The 17,901-nt window shown below is 42.7% G+C and overlaps 1 protein-coding gene across 2 annotated transcripts in view; it reads right to left on the bottom strand.

Moving 5' to 3' along the window:
- The window catches only part of LOC126353797 (uncharacterized), a 114,814-nt gene that overhangs the window by 75,261 nt on the left and 21,652 nt on the right, over window positions 1-17,901 (bottom strand). For both annotated transcript variants that reach the window (XR_007565207.1, XM_050002892.1), the window contains exon 2: window positions 6,131-6,416. Coding sequence is in view for 1 of the 2 variants with exons in the window: in XM_050002892.1 (XP_049858849.1) it covers window positions 6,131-6,416 (286 nt within the window). In the remaining variant the exon portion in view is untranslated. The remainder of the gene's footprint in view (window positions 1-6,130; window positions 6,417-17,901) is intronic.

Genomic DNA, 17,901 nt, shown 5'->3' with positions numbered 1-17,901 from the left:
TATTTTGGTATTCACAGACATCTGAAGGTGGCCAAAGGCTGAAACTAACCAGTAATGTGAAACACATACAAGGTGCAATAAAGGCACTTTGCCTAATGAACTGACGGACTATGGTGATTAACATTCTGATATTTGGAACCACGGACATTAAATATCCGCCGGCAGAAATACACACACATATGGCCATTCCAGAACATAGTATCACCACACCACTGCAGTGCTACAGCGAGTGCACCACCTACCCCACCACGTGAATATGCCAGCCAATAGTGTTCCTCGTGGCTGATATAAATAAGACGGCACAGTGAACAGCTAGTCATTTCTGTACTTGTCTGATATTGTCAGGTAATATCACTGCTGTACTATGGATTTCTTCAATAAATACCTTACTTGGCATTTAGTCTTTCTCCCTAGTCATAATTTGGATTGACTTCTCCTTTGCTCTGTGCCTGTTAACATTGCTGTGAGGAAGGTTTCTCCTTTGCACCTTACTGCCACATAGGCTGCTTTGGGCTTGTCCCTGTGTGTCCCATGTTTAGCTAGACTATCACTTTGTGTCATGTTCTCTTCCAAGGTGGTTCTTCAGCCTTGCAGCTTCACCCACTTCTTTCCAGGGTTTTAAAATGTGTGCCGATACCCAGCTAGTCGTGGTTATAGCACTGGCAATCAGGAAAAGGAAACTGTTTGGTATCATGAACACTAAATTGGTTTGCCTGCTGGAACACCTGCAGCAGCTAATGCAACAGCAGTAACTACAGGCAGAATTATTACAAAAGTCTGCTTCAATTTCACGTGGACAAATTCCGAGTGTTCAAGGCCAGTCTGCTACAGGCCTCAGCAAACCCCACTGTTGATATGCTCATTCGTTCTCGCTCATTTTCGCCTTTCAGGAGGACTGGGACACACATTTGCATCGAGTGAAGCAATATTTCACAGACTTCAACTCATGGACGTCATTACAGGTATCATTATTTCTGTCATGGACGCCCCACACACTACTACTGCTCAGCAAATGCTTCGTTTGGCCTCATTATGCTCTCCTTTCAAGAGGTATGTACTCTTGATTAATTATTATTCCCAGAGACATAATGTGAATGCCTCCAAGCTCAAATTTCATTAATATCTTAAACTTCCTGGACAATCATATCACTCCTGAGTCATGGACTTGCAAGGTCTCAGCAAGGTTAAATGCGATTTCACTTGCGCCAATCAAGGCTGCAAGGCTTTGTATGCAGACTCTGATTTGTGGTGATGTGGATCAGTTGGCATCCAATCCTGAGGTCTGAACGTTCAAATTGGATAACCCAGTGTTAGAAGGCATCCTGTGTATAGCACATTCATTTAAAATTACACAGGCCGCTGACGAACAACTCATGGCAAGGTCACAAGTTGAGGCGGTTAATATGCCATCATTCATTCCACCCCAATGTCACTGTTTTAGAACACCACCAAGGTTGCTGCGATTCTTTGTTGTCTGACGTCTATGGTGACTAAGTCTCCAGTCAACCTTTGCAATCAGTCATGTTGACCACTCCCATAGCGCCTGCAGTGTTTTCTCAGTAATTCACAATCAGACAGTCAAGTTTTCTGGGGTTTCTTTACAAGCTGTCGCAAAAAGAGGTACCTCCACTCAGTGTGTCAGTGTGTTGCAGCCACACAACCCGCTCCCCTACCATCCCACGCGTACACCAAGACACTGTACATGTGCAACCGTTTCACAAGGAAATTGTTTCTCACATTTCGCATTTCTCACCAGGAGGTCCATTTGCAGGTGGACACAGGGGCCATAATTTCTTTATTAATTAGGCAACATGCAAAATTGGGCTCAACTGAATTGTTCTCGCCACCCCTCGTGGTGTTTGGTGACCTATGTTGACAGTTTATTTCTCTTCATGGTGACGTCTGTCTCACTGTAGCCTACAAGAGCATTCTACCAATATTTCTGGCCTCGATGCCTTTACATTGTTACGGTTTTCTATTTCTATGAAGTCAAGGCTGTATCATTGCAGTTCCTTTCCAGGAACTGGACAACCTCTACACTGCATTTGTGTCTCTAGCTCAGCCAGATTTAGAATGTGTTCAGAATGTCAGGAACACATCACCCTCCGGCTGGATACTGTGTCTCATTTTTACTGCGCAAGATGATTTCTGGTTACCTTACATGCTGCTGCGAAGCAGGAGTTAGATCATCTCCAGACTGCTGGGGTTATTGAGGCAGTGAGCCACGCTGCTAGTCATTATCAAAAAGCCAAATGGTTCTCTAAAGTTGTGTGGAGATTTCAAGGCTACAACCAATGCTCAAATGCAGACAGATACTTATCTTATCCTCTGGCTGGAAGACTACCTCACTAAACTTGCTGGAGGAGAATACCACTCCAAGATCAACCTCACCAATGCTTAGCTCCAGTTAGCCTTAGATCAGGAATCACAGAATACTGTTGTCTCGATATGCCTTTTGGCTTATATACATACAAGCAGCTTCCATTTAGCATTGCCTCAGCTCCTGCTTTTTCCAGTCGTTTCTGGAACAGTTGACGCATCTTATTCCGGTTTGTGTGGATTAAAGTAATCTCATTATCACAGGATCCTCATGCCAAGAGCATTTGAAAAATCTCCACACCTCATCACCGTGCAGGACACAGGCCTGTGTTTTCATTTAGAGAAGTGCAGGTTTTCTTCAGATGGAAGTGGAGTATTTGGGGCATTGGCTCACCAAAGAGGGAATCAGGCCCACTTATCAGGATGTCACTGCAATAGATTTCTTACCCTGTCTGACAAACCTATCTAAATTGTAGGTGTTCCTGGGCAAGATCAACTATTATTTCAAGTTCTTATCCCATGTGGCACACAATGTGCAACCCCTCAATCATGTAAATAAAAGTGGTGTGTCTTACAAGGGGATCACTGACTGCGATTGGACTTTTACTCATCTGAAAACCACACTGAAATTTGCTCCTTGCCTCACACCACTCTCTCCTGGTCGCCCACTGGTTGTGGTGGCAGAGGCATCCACCTATATACCAGAATGATCTTGGTGCACAGGAATGGGTTGATTGGCTGGTTCAACAACTAAAGGAGCCAAATTATGATTTCATCGGTCCCTCCTACCTGGAATAAGCAAGTCACCGAAACTGAGCACCAATGAATGGCCCAGTGCACGAAACCGAAGGAAAGAAGCGCCAAGGTCTACCAAACAAATCTAAGGCAGAAAGTGTGATGAGGAATATACCCCCCAGCCACCTATCAGAGGCGCAATAACACACAGAAAATACTAGTGACATGGACAGGATGAAGAAAACATGCAAAGAACACTAAGCAAAACATAACATGGTCAAAGAGTTAAGAAGAGCAAAAGGAAGGGTAGGGTGAAGAAAGGAGCAGACCACCAAGCCCAGAGAGCCATTGTCTGGTTGGTGCAGAGGAACTAACAGGGTGTCCTGCCAACCCCTTAAAAGGCCAACAAGGCTGAGGCATCCTCCCTTATATAGAATGATAAAAACACACTTCACAAATCAACCGTAAAACCAGGTCATTCACTGTGGCATCATCTGCAAACACCAGGGGTAGTGAGTTAGGAAGATCAAGAGAGTGCTGCAGGGCAGCTAACGCAGGACAGTCCAGCAAAAAGTGGACGGCCATCAAACGGGCACCACAATGACAGTGACGTGGACCTTCGTGACAGAGGAGATGACCGTGAATCAACCAACTATGGCCGATGTGGAGCCAGCAAAGGATGAAGTTCAAGCAAGAGGCCAAATTGGAGGACTTCCACAAATTTGTGGTATCCTTTATCTCCCATAGTTAGTTTGGCAAAGTCAGAGTATTCCATTTCATATTCAAAATCCTTAAAACTTGGCGACATAATACTGGTCAAACATACAGTTCCAGAATAGTGATCTTAAGAGCCTGCTTGCCAGCAGCCAGAAAGTTCATTCCCTGGGATTTCAACATGACCTGGGGTCCCGACAAAGACCACTGAGCAGCTACATTGGTTGAGGGCAAAAAGGGAATCTTGGACGGTCAGGATCAATGGCTAATGAGGGTAAAATTGATCAAGAGCTCATAAACTGCTTAAAGAATTGCTACAGATGAGGAAGGACTCACCAGTGTAAGAACATATATGCTCAAGAGTATGAGAGATGGCTACAAATTCCACAATGAAAACAATGGCAAGGAGTGGAGTTCATTACATCCCACATGAACATTAGCAAAGCCATCGAGCCATCAGTATAGATTGCTACTGATCCCCCAAGACATGTCAAGAATAAGGGCTCACTGCTTAATAAAGTGGCAGCTTACGGTGTTTAAAAATGATTTCATCCTTTGTAAATTTTTCATTATTTTAGGTGTTACATCTGACGTCATTGCAAACAATTGAGAATGGCTCCACAGCAGATACTACATAGTTGAGAACAATACAAAATAAAACAATGGTTTAATCCCAACAATAAAAGCCTGTATGGCAAACTGACGTCATTGAAGCTACGAAGATGAAGGCATTTCTTCTCATTAAATATTTGTTGTAAAGTAAAGTGAAGTTACATTATCAGTCTTGAGATGTAAGGATAGGCACTCACGATGCATCTCTGATTAATTATTATGTGGTAATAAAAGTTGGTACATACAGATGTACGTACGATTTTAATTATGAATTATTTTAATGTTTACAGCATTAATTTAGTGGTGATACGTAATTCACTGATGGTAACTTCAGTTTAGTTTTGGTGAGTGCCTCCTGTATTTAAAGGAAGGAGTGAGGTGAAATCAGACATACTTTTTATCCTTAGTTACAGTATCACTAAAGAGAACAAACAATACGATTATGAACAAAAAGTGAGAAGAGTAATGAACATAAAAAAATTTATCGTTAAACGATACAACCTCACTGTATATGGAAGTGATGTAAATGGAAGCACAAAAACTTTGACTGAAGATGATTATCAGAGAATACTGAGAGGTAGTCCTTAACATCAAGATTTAATAACTTTCACTTTTGTGTTCTACCAAAATATCAGTAGAAGCTTTTAAAATAAATGCTGAATGTCACACTTATGCAATGTTTTCTATCACATTTATAAGCACACCTATGAAGTATATTTTTCAGATGTTTGTAAGAGATTATTTGAAGAGAGTGCCAAACTATTACAAATCTGCAGCACAAACTGTGTTCCTCTCATCTTAAATAATGAATGTGACAACATAAGATGTACAGGACAATAGAAAATAATAATTACCAAAGTCAGGACAGATGACTGACCATCGTGCATGAAACACAAAAATGAGATGATTGCAGGAAAAAAAAGGAGAGAGAGAGAGAGAGAGAGAGATTTTAATCCTGCTTCTGCCAAATGATAGATCAATAGTTTTACCATCACAACAATAACACTTCAACAAGAAAATTCAACAATGACACATCAGAGACGGATTCAGCTGCCCAATAGTTTAGACAAATACAATTAAACTAGAAGAAACAGAAGTAATCTTTTCTAGAGAAAAAGATAAGAGCATATGCAGCAACCACGAAGTGTGTGACAGCAAAGGAATTTACACCAAAGAGAATACACAACAAAACAAACTATAACTAAAATAGGCATCTCAAGAATATCACAATGTGAGAAATGCTTTTATAATATACATAAATACTAGACAAAGGATGGAATTTTTGGGAATATAAAAATAAACAAAGTGTAAACTGCCAGTAAAATTCTTGAAAACAGATGTCACTGCATTTAAAAAAAAGTGCTGGAAAAAATAATGCACAAACAAGGAATAACATGTTCATTTAGTCTTGGCCAGATTAAGGAAAAACGCAGAGTAATTCAACATCTTGAAAACTGCACTTTTCCTTTACAAATTACAAGTTTTCATAAGAGAAATCTACCCAAACAATAGCGGTTTGTTTTGACAATAACTACTTACTGAATACCAAAACAGGGTAAGTGGATTTTGACCAACAAACAAATTTCAAAATACAGATGGACCTCTGGTCTTGGCTCAATCAAATTATCAATAAAAAATATAGGTAACAAGAAAATGGAAAGGTAAATGCTCTGGTATTGAAGAGAAGAAAATTATGTATATTTTTTACTTATCACACTTGAAAACTGACACATTCAGTTCTAATACAAACCTCTCGTTTTGCTTTCTTCAGTTTTCTTTCCAAGGCATTCACATCAAACTCAATATTTTTTGTACTTCGCTTTTTGAATATCAAAGACACTTGTGGTTCTGGTACATGTGGATGATTGTGTCTGTTTGCAACTCCAACAAGATTGTCATAATAAGTAAAATTTACTGGCTTTCCACAATCCAGTTTTTCATCTATATCTAAATCCACTGTGTTCCTGTTGGAGCTCCAGTCATTTCTTGTAGGGTTTGTTTTATTATTCACTTTTTCAGTCTGCTTATTGTTGGACCTGTAACCAATAACTTTGTCTTACATACTTGTTAAATTCTCTGGTAGCATATAATAATACTTAAATTCTCTTCAGCAAGTTTTACTAGTATGAGTGCCTTATAATACTAACATATAGGTGATAACCTAAATATTTCTAGTGTGTGTGAGTAAATATTATCAAATATTAAGATAGGATTAGCAAACTGTGTAATTACACCCAATATTTACAAAACTGCTGATATACTGATACTGAGTGTACATTTGAAATGTAAATATGATGGCAACATGCTTTGAAGACAGTCTGAATAAACTGTATAAACCAGGTACACTTCTGAAATTCTACAATTCAATGATTCTAGGAACTGATAATGCAAATCATAATGTCTTCTCAATAATTTATATTTTCTTTGTTCACACTTTTATAAGGATACTGGATATATCATGGTATCGATTTAAGGCAGCGAAGTGTCATAAATAAATATAAGTATAACATGACCAGTAGATCGAACACAACTTTAATCCAAGGAAGCATTAAAGCATTAACAGCTTGAACACAGTATTTAAGTAACATTCAGCAGGAACCAATACCTACACAAAGAGAACTAAGGCCAAGCGTATCTCTCTCTCTCTCTCTCTCTCTCTCTCTCTCTCTCTCTCTCTCTCTCTCTCACGCACACCCTTGCAATGTCCATGCTGTCCTCCTCGTCTGCTTGTCTCTGGCTAAGGTGGTGTGCTGCACCAGTTGCCCCGTTAAGTTTCCCCAAGTGAAATTACCTGATTTCCAGACAAATTTTACCATTTTCCCCTGATTAATTTTGATATCTCAAGGGTAAGCAAAGACATAAGTTGGGGGGGGGGGGGGGAGAAGGAGAGAGAGAGAGAGAGAGAGAGAGAGAGAGAGAGAGAGAGAGAGAGAGAGAGAAAAGGACTTTTGAATGTAAGCAAAAATCTTAAGTACCAACATCAACATCTTTTGTAATTAATTGTTTTCAGGTGGACAAAGCAAGCCAAATGATATGTGTTTCATTAATACCACTGTAGTTATTTTATTTCAATAAAATGAAACATTTGATGACAAAAATATACATTTCCTTGGAATTTGAAACATAACAGTCCAATTAAAATTAATTCAAACACGTAAATTGTAGCCATGAACAGTAATTTCTACATAGAGGTTTATGAAAAATATGTATTTCTGAAAAAGTTACGAAGGAAATGATTACGGAATCTTAATTACACTAATGTGTAAAAGTATGTTAATTGGTAGGAACATTTTATATGATATGAATCTCCTGTAATTAGAAAATATAACAAGTGTATTGTTAACATTGAACACCTAAGTGTTTATACACTCTACAATTAGTTTATAGACTAGAATTCACTCATGTGTTTAATGTATAAAAATCTAGACAATCTTTAAAATGTGACAGTTGTTTCAGGATGAAAGATTGAATTGTTAATTAATAGAAAAATGATTCTAAACAATGCTGAGGATTGTTTGGGATTGTTTAGAACATATACACTCCTAGAAATGGAAAAAAGGACACATTGACACCGGTGTGTCAGACCCACCATACTTGCTCCGGACACTGCGAGAGGGCTGTACAAGCAATGATCACACGCACGGCACAGCGGACACACCAGGAACCGCGGTGTTGGCCGTCGAATGGCGCTAGCTGCGAAGCATTTGTGCACCGCCGCCGTCAGTGTCAGCCAGTTTGCCGTGGCATACGGAGCTCCATCGCAGTCTTTAACACTGGTAGCATGCCGCGACAGCGTGGACGTGAACCGTATGTGCAGTTGACGGACTTTGAGCGAGGGAGTATAGTGGGCATGCGGGAGGCCGGGTGGACGTACCGCCGAATTGCTCAACACGTGGGGCGTGAGGTCTCCACAGTACATCGATGTTGTCAGCCAGTGGTCGGCGGAAGGTGCACGTGCCCGTCGACATGGGACCGGACCGCAGCGACGCACGGATGCACGCCAAGACCGGAGGATCCTACGCAGTGCTGTAGGGGACCGCACCGCCACTTCCCAGCAAATTAGGGACACTGTTGCTCCTGGGGTATCGGCGAGGACCATTCGCAACCGTCTCCATGAAGCTGGGCTACGGTCCCGCACACCGTTAGGCCGTCTTCTGCTCACGCCCCAACATCGTGCAGCCCGCCTCCAGAGGTGTCGCGACAGGCGTGAATGGAGGGACGAATGGAGACGTGTCGTCTTCAGCGATGAGAGTCGCTTCTGCCTTGGTGCCAATGATGGTCGTATGCGTGTTTGGCGCCATGCAGGTGAGCGCCACAATCAGGACTGCGTACGACTGAGGCACACAGGGCTAACACCCGGCATCATGGTGTGGGGAGCGATCTCCTACACTGGCCTTACACCTCTGGTGATCGTCGAGGGGACACTGAATAGTGCACGGTACATCCAAACCGTCATCGAACCCATCGTTCTACCATTCCTAGACCGGCAAGGGAACTTGCTGTTCCAGCAGGATAATGACCGTCCACATGTATCCCGTGCCACCCAACGTGCTCTAGAAGGTGTAAGTCAACTACCCTGGCCAGCAAGATCTCCGGATCTATCCCCCATTGAGCATATTTGGGACTGGATGAAGCGTCGTCTCACGCGGTCTGCACGTCCAGCACGAACACTGGTCCAACTGAGGCGCCAGGTGGAAATGGCATGGCAAGCCGTTCCACAGGACTACATCCAGCATCTCTACGATCGTCTCCATGGGAGAATAGCAGCCTGCATTGCTGCGAAAGGTGGATATACACTGTACTAGTGCCGACATTGTGCATGCTCTGTTGCCTGTGTCTATGTGCCTGAGGTTCAGTCAGTGTGATCATGTGATGTATCTGACCCCAGGAATGTGTCAATAAAGTTTCCCCTTCCTGGGACAATGAATTCACGGTGTTCTTATTTCAATTTTCAGGAGTATATATATATATATATATATATATATATATATATATATTAAAAACAAAGATTCCAAGACTTACCAAGCGGGAAAGCGCCGGCAGACAGGCACATGAACAAAACACACAAACACACACACAGAATTACGAGCTTTCGCAACTGGCAGTTGCTTCGTCAGGAAAGAGGGAAGGAGAGGGAAAAATGAAAGGATGTGGGTTTTAAGGGAGAGGGTAAGGAGTCATTCCAATCCCGGGAGCGGAAAGACTTCCCTTAGGGGAAAAAAAGGACAGGTGTACACTCGCACACACACACACACACACATATCCATCCGCACATACACAGACACAAGCAGACATATTTAAAGGCAAAGAGTTGCCATATTGGCAGGGTCGGTCAGTACTATGTGCAATTTTGGACAGAGAGCATGCAGCTGGTTGTGCATAATTATTTCATTTTTGTAAGTATATTACAACTTATTTCGCATTTGTCAAGATGCCTTTATTTAGTTTGAAATTGTAATAAATTTCTAGCTGAAACACAATATGGGATTGATTTTTAACTTTTCTGAAGTTGGAATTTTTTACAGTGACAGAATCAAGGAATTCTGCTGCAACAGATTGCCAGATACGATGAGTAACACAACCCCATTATTACGGGTAGTTAGAGAAATGTTATAAGTTGCAAGACAGATTTAAAATACCTTCACTGATTACAGAAATAACCTCAGAAATGAGTACACCTCTTTAAAGAAGAGAATAAGGCAGGGAAGAGTTGTGTAAACCAGCACTATAGGTGACCACCAATAAAATGTTAGTTCTACTATGTTCATTATTGTTGGTTATTATCCTCTGTGTTATGTCTATTATTTTACAGGTTTTGTGTGCATTTTCTTTCAAGGCATATACGAGTACATAGAAAACAAAACTCCAGTGACTGCCACAATTTTCTTCTTCTTCTTCTTCTTCTTCTTCTTATCATCCATATTTTACAGTACATAAATTATTTTCAAAGCGCCAAAATGTACTACATAAATAAAATATCTATAAAACACCACACTGTATGGTGTACTTGCTGTGAGACAGTTGCAATTCCTGAAATCCATAGTCCGTGGCCTCTGGCCTGACTGGGAGCACCACAATCCTGGGTCCTTGGATAAACCATGAAAATCCACTGCCTCACACAAATATACCCAGCCTATGGACAGATCAGTGAGACTAGATGGGCAGGGCTTGCACATTAGTGGGAAATGATGGGCTTCAGATGAGCAGGTCTACAGAAATGGCCTGTGGTTTTGGCCCGTCATGGAAGTCCACTCATGTGACCTGCGATTCAATTGACACAGACACCATGTTGATGAAATGAGACCGTTGTGATCAATCCATGCAACAGATAATCAGCACAAATACTCTGAGAATCAATACTAATGGGGATAGGTAGCAACTCACTATACAGACGATCGCTGAGCCACAGACAGGCACATAAAAAAGACGATCACACTCTCACAACTAAATTTTCAACCACAGATTTGACCAGAAAATGAGAGCGCACACACACAATCACTCAGGCACAACTCACGTACACATGATGGCTGTCTCCAGATGCTGCATCAACTATCTCTGAGAATCAGATCCATTCCTCATGCCTCCCTGCCTCTCGTCGGCAGCTGCTAGGCAAATGACAAGACTGTGGCAGCACTGACTGCAAGCTGAGGGGAGTGATGGGAAGGGGAGAAGCAGCCATCTATTGAGACAAAATAAGATTTTTCCAGTGTTTTTTTTTTCAAATTTCTCTGATATTTTCCCGATTTCCCTGACATGTTTGAAATTCCCAGATATTTCCCTTATTTCCAGAACTTGTGGCAACCCTGATCCTACACCTACCTCCCCATGTCAAACCATATAACAACACTGGCAATGCCAGGGCTGTTTTTCTGAAGACCTCGGGCATCGACTCTGGTTATGGTACTCGCAGTGCCAATGATACTGCTATTAGTGGTTGCTCCATAATGGATGACAGATTCCCTGACAATTGTGTCGGAAGCAGGTGAAGAACTGCAGATTCGGCCACCATGGACAGATACCCATGCCTGCATGGGAGTGCAGAACCAGCAGCAGGACCAGGTGATGTGACTCCCAATGTGGACAGGTTCAGAGGCAATGGTGTGGCATCATCAGAGATTGCCTGACCATCCATGTGAAGGCAAGCTGATAATGATGCCTTGAGCAGAGCCTGTCCTCCATGCAGATGTTACAGACACACCATCCCTGGCATTTGGAAACAACAGCTGGAATCCATTTAGGGCAATGTCCAAAACCACATGCCCAGACATCCACCCCCGGCCCAAAGAGGCACGGCAGCTGCATGGGTTGATGTCCAGGTGGAAGGTGCAAGTGGCATAGCAATACCCTCGGCTGGTCCCTGTGGAGTAGCTCTGCTGGGCTCTTCTTGCCAAATGGCATGAAATGATAAGCGAAGAGAATCCAATATATGGCAACATTGGACGAAGCGTTGCCAACATACTTTTTCGTATGACTTTTGAACTTCGCACCACCTCTGCTGTGAATACTGAGCAGTGTTCTGGAAGCAGATTCCGAAATACGTCAGTGCCAATGATGGGGGCACACTCGACACCACGGTCAGACCAAGTACCATCAGTGTACACAAAGGTACCATAGGGAAGTTCCGTATGAAGGTTGTGAAACTGAAGGTGTCAGAGTGAGCTTGGAGTAGTGTCTCAGGGAGCAAATGGAGGCCAAAGTGAGCATGGGCCAACACATGAAGCCAAGGTGGTGAAGGGTTCACACCTATCGGCAAAGTGGCAGGTAAAGAGAAATTAAGCTACCGGAGCAGAAGCCGAAAGTGAAATCGAGGAGGCAACAGAGAAGAGGGATGCGCCCCATACTGGAGATCAAAGGAGTCATTGAAGGAGGCAGCACAGGATTGTTTGCCACACTTGGCTGACAAATGGCATGCATATCTGCTGAGGAGAAAGTCACAGTTCTAAGACAACAGTAGTTTGGCAGCTTCTGCATACAGACTCGCAACTGGGCTAGTGTAAAAGGTGCCAGTGGCCAAACGGATGACATTATGGTGGATAGTATTGAGACGATGTAAGAGGGACAGACATGCAGACACACAAAAGAAACACCCACAATCGAGTTTTGAATGGACAATGGACCAGTATAAATGGAGGAGGGTGGTTCGATCTGCTCCCCAGGAAGTACCACTGAGGACATGTACGACACAGAGGGATCGCATACAGCAGCCATCCGATACAAGAGGGCCACGAATGTTTCCTATCACGCACGAGCCCCAGGTATTTCATAGTTTCAATGAATGGAAGAGCAACATGCCCAACACGTAAAGATGGTGGAAAATACTAATATAGCCTCCAGAAATTCATAGAGGTTGTTTTCTCAGAGTAAAAATGAATGCCATTGTCACTGCTCCATGAGTAAAGACGATCGAGGCATCGCTGAAGAAGCCGCTCAATGAGATAGTTAACATGGACAACTTCAATAGATGGCAAAATAACCAACAAAAAGGGAGCTGGAAATGCCCGGCAGGAGACAAGCCATGATAGGGTTAATGGTGATAGCAAAGAGGACGACACTCAGAACAGAGCCCTCAGGCACACCGTTTTCCTGGATAAAGGTGTCCAACAAGGATGAACCTTTGTGTACCTTTAAAACTCAGTCTTTTTAAAAATTCCTGAAGGAAATGGAGCATGTGGCCATGGAAGCCCCACATTTAGAGAGTATGGAGGATATAGTCTGGGATTTCCTCAGAAAACCATTCACGAGATGGGTGGGCAAAGTGACGAGATGTTCAACTGCAGAATGGTGTGCTCGAAATCTACACCGTGTAGTGGTTAGTAAAATGCGAGACTCAAGTCGCCATACTGACCAGGCATGAATCATATGTTTCATCACCTTGCAAACAAAGCTGATGAGAGAAATGACGTGGTAGTTAGAGTGAAGATGTTTGTTCTTACCGGCCTTAGGTATGGGTATGACAGTGGCTTCATGCCAGCATCTGGGAAATGTGCCCTCTACCCAGATGTGGTTGTACATATGAATGAAAAAGCACTTGCCCACAAGAGAAAGATGCTGCAACATCTGATAGTGAACATCATCTGGCCCTGGTGTGGAAAGTTGGGATGAAGTGAGAGCATGATCTAACTCCCTCATAGTAAAGGCGGCACTGCGGCACTCACAATTCAGATAAGAGAAGGGTATGGCCTCAGCCTTCTCCATGCGTTTCCAATGTAGTAAAGCAGGGCGACACTGGGAGGAGCTCGAAATCTCAAAAAATTGTGGCTCAATGTGTTGGATATACCAGTAGGGTCCATTATGACATCATCTGCTATGGTCAAGCTGGAAATTGGGGAATGGACCTCAGTCCCAGAGAGCTGTCTGAGGTTGGCCCACATAATGGAAGAGGAAATGGAACTATTGAAAGAACTAGTAAAGGAAATTCACCAAGCTCTTTTCCTATCTGAAAGAATGCAACGGCACTGTGCACACAACCACTTACGTAATTTGCCATCGCAGAATGATGGTTAAAACTTAGAGAGCACGTCTCCGCGTGCGAATGGCGTCCCAGCGTGCCTCACTACACCGAGGGCCTAGTACATGGCGCAGTACACAAGAAGTGAGAGGAATGGAACTTTCTGTGGTGGTAACAATAACATCTGTAAGATATTCCATGTGGTCATCGCAATTGGGGAAAATTTCTTTGAAGGTTGCCAGGGAAGAGTAAAGCCTCCACAAATCGGCCTTACAAAGCTGCCATTTGGGTGTGCATGTAGGTGGGGTACGAGTCAGCAATCATGTGGCACACAGGAAATGTTCGCTCAAGAACACATCAGACAGAACGGACCACTCGAGATGATTGGCAAACTGGGCAGTGCAGAAGGAGAGCTTGAATTGGAATAAGTGTGATGGGGGTCTGAAAGGAACATGGGTGCCCACGTGTTAAGGCAGATGATGTTAAGTTGATTGAGAGGGTCAGCCAAGGAATTGTGCATTACCCAGTCACCTGTTACATGCCAGATGTGTGGGCTGACTTTCAGGAGCACACAGGGAGGAAGAAGAAAACAGGAACGTCAAACACCAAAGTGGAGGAAGGATAAGAGGTGGGGAATGAAAAAGAGAAACAAGGAACAAAAGATAGCAGAGAGACTGTTCTGATATCAGCGACTGAATATGCAGAACACATTTCCAACAACATCCCAGACATGTTCCCCAAGGGACAGGAAAAAGAACACCACGAAGATAGACATGGAGCACAGAAGGGAAAAGATGCTGCAAAGGCGGGGGCCCATAGTAGCCAAGTACAAACCTACTAAAGAGGGGCCAGCCTCAGGAGGGGGTATAGGGACAGGATGGGAGCACGGAACGCATTCATTGCTGTTTACTTTGTTGGTGCGGCTGCTGCTGGGCTGGCCACCTCGACTCAGAATCATGTGCAGATCACTGTGACCGTGTCCTCCCCTGCAAACTATCTGAAGCTTGGTGTGGAGGAGAGGATTGGATTGCTGGTACCTCACGCCATGACTCAAGTTGGTTACCCACAGCTTGCGACACCTCAAATGACTGTGCAACAGCTAAAACTGTGGATTCTCAAGCTGAAGGGTATGCTCTTGCACCTCACTATCTGAAGCTAAACGAATGATAGCACCTCTCACAATCTGACCAGCATGCGGCTCTTTATGCACATCGGCCACAAAATGACAATGATGACTTACTCCATGGAGTTCCGTCTCCCATGCTCCATAGGGTTGATGTGGTAGTTTCCTACAGCAATAAAACTCAACCCAGGATGCAACAACATGAGTGCACTCACAGCAGTATTCTAAAAGAAGTTCACACATCAGGTCGAATGTTAAGGAAGACTAATCCTGAAAACGAGCATGTTGATATAGGACTTCATACGTTCTGGGCAATATCCACAAGAGGAACAAGTCACAACACAAAATAATGTCAGTAGTCCCAAAAGCTTGACAATGTTGTCACTGCCGTTTCTTATATGTGTCACATTTCTCAACGGGCTCATCATATGTAAAAAAGGGATGTGGATAAAACATGGGGATCATGGAGGCTAAAATAGCAGGTGACACAAACTAAGGAGCTTGCCGACTAGACAAAATAGAAGTCAATTATGGAAGTATGTGAGTTTGAGTGTCCAGCGCCTGTGACTGGTGGTGCAACACCATGGAAAATGTTTCTTGTTGTTCAACCAACTGACATAAAATGTCCTCTATAGCACAACTAGCCATTATGAGAATAAATGGAGGACCAACCAGACTGGAAATTTGTGCAGAGAACAGGACTGTGCTCGTCACCAATTGTGTTGTAATTAGATACAAGTACAACACAACCAGTGGACTGAACACCATTTTATTCCATAGAAGCGTTAATAACTTGAACACGGTATGTAAGTAATATGGTATCAATAGCTACGGTGCCACAGCGTATGTAAAAGTAAGTTGGCACGACGACACCGCCACTGACGACAGTGCCCTCTAGTTGGCGCTTTGCAGCTCTACGAACGCTGCTCTAGATTCTACCCATTTGATGCCGAGTAGGGGCCCAAGCAACATTGTTCCTATTTCATAGTAGGCGAGCAACTATAGATTTTGCCTTTGCAACTTCTAGCCTATGTTAAATTTGATTGATGTACAGCTTCGCACCTATGTGCTCATCTGTACGCAAAGTTAAGTAATGTTATCAGTTGTATATGTTCATACACCAGTAAAAGAGCTATAACCTATACACTGCTCCTACTCGTTCCCACATTAGGTCTACCTTTCAGTTTACAGGAGCAGACCAACGAGCTGACTTGCAGGCAGGGTGCAAAAAGTAACATGCAGCAAAAACAGACTACGAGTGCGTGTGACCGCTGTCAGAGCCCACCAAAGCCCTGAGTCTATTTAAGGCTAGCTGAGCTACACTCAGCTTCAGTTCTTAATACGTATTGCAACAGCTCTTTGTGTAGGTAATTGGTTCCTGCTGAATGTTACTTAAACACTGTGTTGGAGATAGCCTTTCTAAGGGTACTGACACTTCCGTAGAAATGTTTCTAAAGAAAGGGGGGAGCCAATGACAAGTTGAGGCTTCGAATTGGTTTGTGAGAGCTACAGAATAGCATATAATTATGGTAGTGACCTGTACTCAAAAGGCTGAGATATAGCTTCACACCGCAGTCACCTACATAGTTGTAGCTGCTTCCATATAATCAGTGCCTTGACACTTGTGTAACACACTAAACACACTAAACTGGCCAGTTACAGTCTTACAAGGAAGTATCTAAAGTTCTTTCATCTTATCATTCATTTATTATTCAGATCAGCTGATGAGAATCCCAAAAACTATTGCAGTAATAAAAATAGAGTTACTAGAATGTCTTGTATGGAGTCTCTTTGGAAGATGCTCAACATTTTCCTATAAATATAATTTTTGAAAAAGATATTCATAGTGTACCTAGTCAATAAATTGTGGCTAACATGTTTAAAATTAATTTTCAAAAGGTAAAATTAATAAATTCTAAATCTGATGCACTCGTATTCATATGTCCACATGGAAGCACAAGATATTTAAGGCTAGATCTCCAACGAATTTGTAAAAACCATAGTTACAATATATAGACTACAGCCAAACAATAGTTAAAATGCTGTTCCAGGGAACTGTGATTGATTCATCACTGGGAAAAAGACGAACCAGCCACAATGGAAACGCATTAAAATCTTCTACCTATGAGGGCAGATCAGCTGGTAGACCAGTTGCTGCCCTTATATATTGATATAAAACACGTTTTGTTAAAATGTGGCACACAGGTGCACTGGAGGAGGAATCTGCGTGTCAGAGGACAGTGCCCTATCTGGAGGTGCATTATAAGTACTTCCTCCCACCTCAGTTGTCAGAAGGAGGAGGATCATTTGTTGTTTCATTCATCACATTTTTTGGCGATTCCAAACTCTAGCGACTACTTCTTGATTCTGTATCTCAACAGAGAAGTGGCTGTATGTACAGGACCAGCACACTGGAAATTATATTTTTCATACAGGCGTAGTTACCCCTTCATTCATCTGGATATGTTTTTCTGCTGGGCACATGTGCATGCGAATACATCTCATCTCTTACACCAGTTTCAAGAGTGCATATAATTAAGCATCATACACCTTGAATGGATTAGATAACTAAATATTGATAGTATATTTAGAGCACCCAGTGGAATTTCCTTGACAGGTAACTAATGTAAACTACAACATAGTCAGATAAAATTTTGTAAAACATGGATGCTGCTGGAGTTTGGGAGGACTAAACATCTAAGATTAGCAGTATCTTATTCAACCCCCTCCTCCCCTGGCTGGAATCTATGTGCCCCATCTGCATGTCTCTGTAGTTAATCCTAACTGCAATTGTGAGAATGTTTTCTAAATACTTGCAAAAATTTTATCTGAGGAAGGATATTGTAACACCCCAATATTTACCTAGTGGGGCATGTGAAAATGCCTAAACACCACATCTAGGTTGCTGGCTCACCAGCACTCATCGTCAATCCACAAAGCAGACTTGATC

Source organism: Schistocerca gregaria, chromosome 3 (assembly GCF_023897955.1).
Source record: "Schistocerca gregaria isolate iqSchGreg1 chromosome 3, iqSchGreg1.2, whole genome shotgun sequence".
NCBI classification, from domain to species: Eukaryota; Metazoa; Arthropoda; class Insecta; order Orthoptera; family Acrididae; genus Schistocerca; species Schistocerca gregaria.
This window is presented reverse-complemented; position numbering and strand designations above follow the sequence as displayed.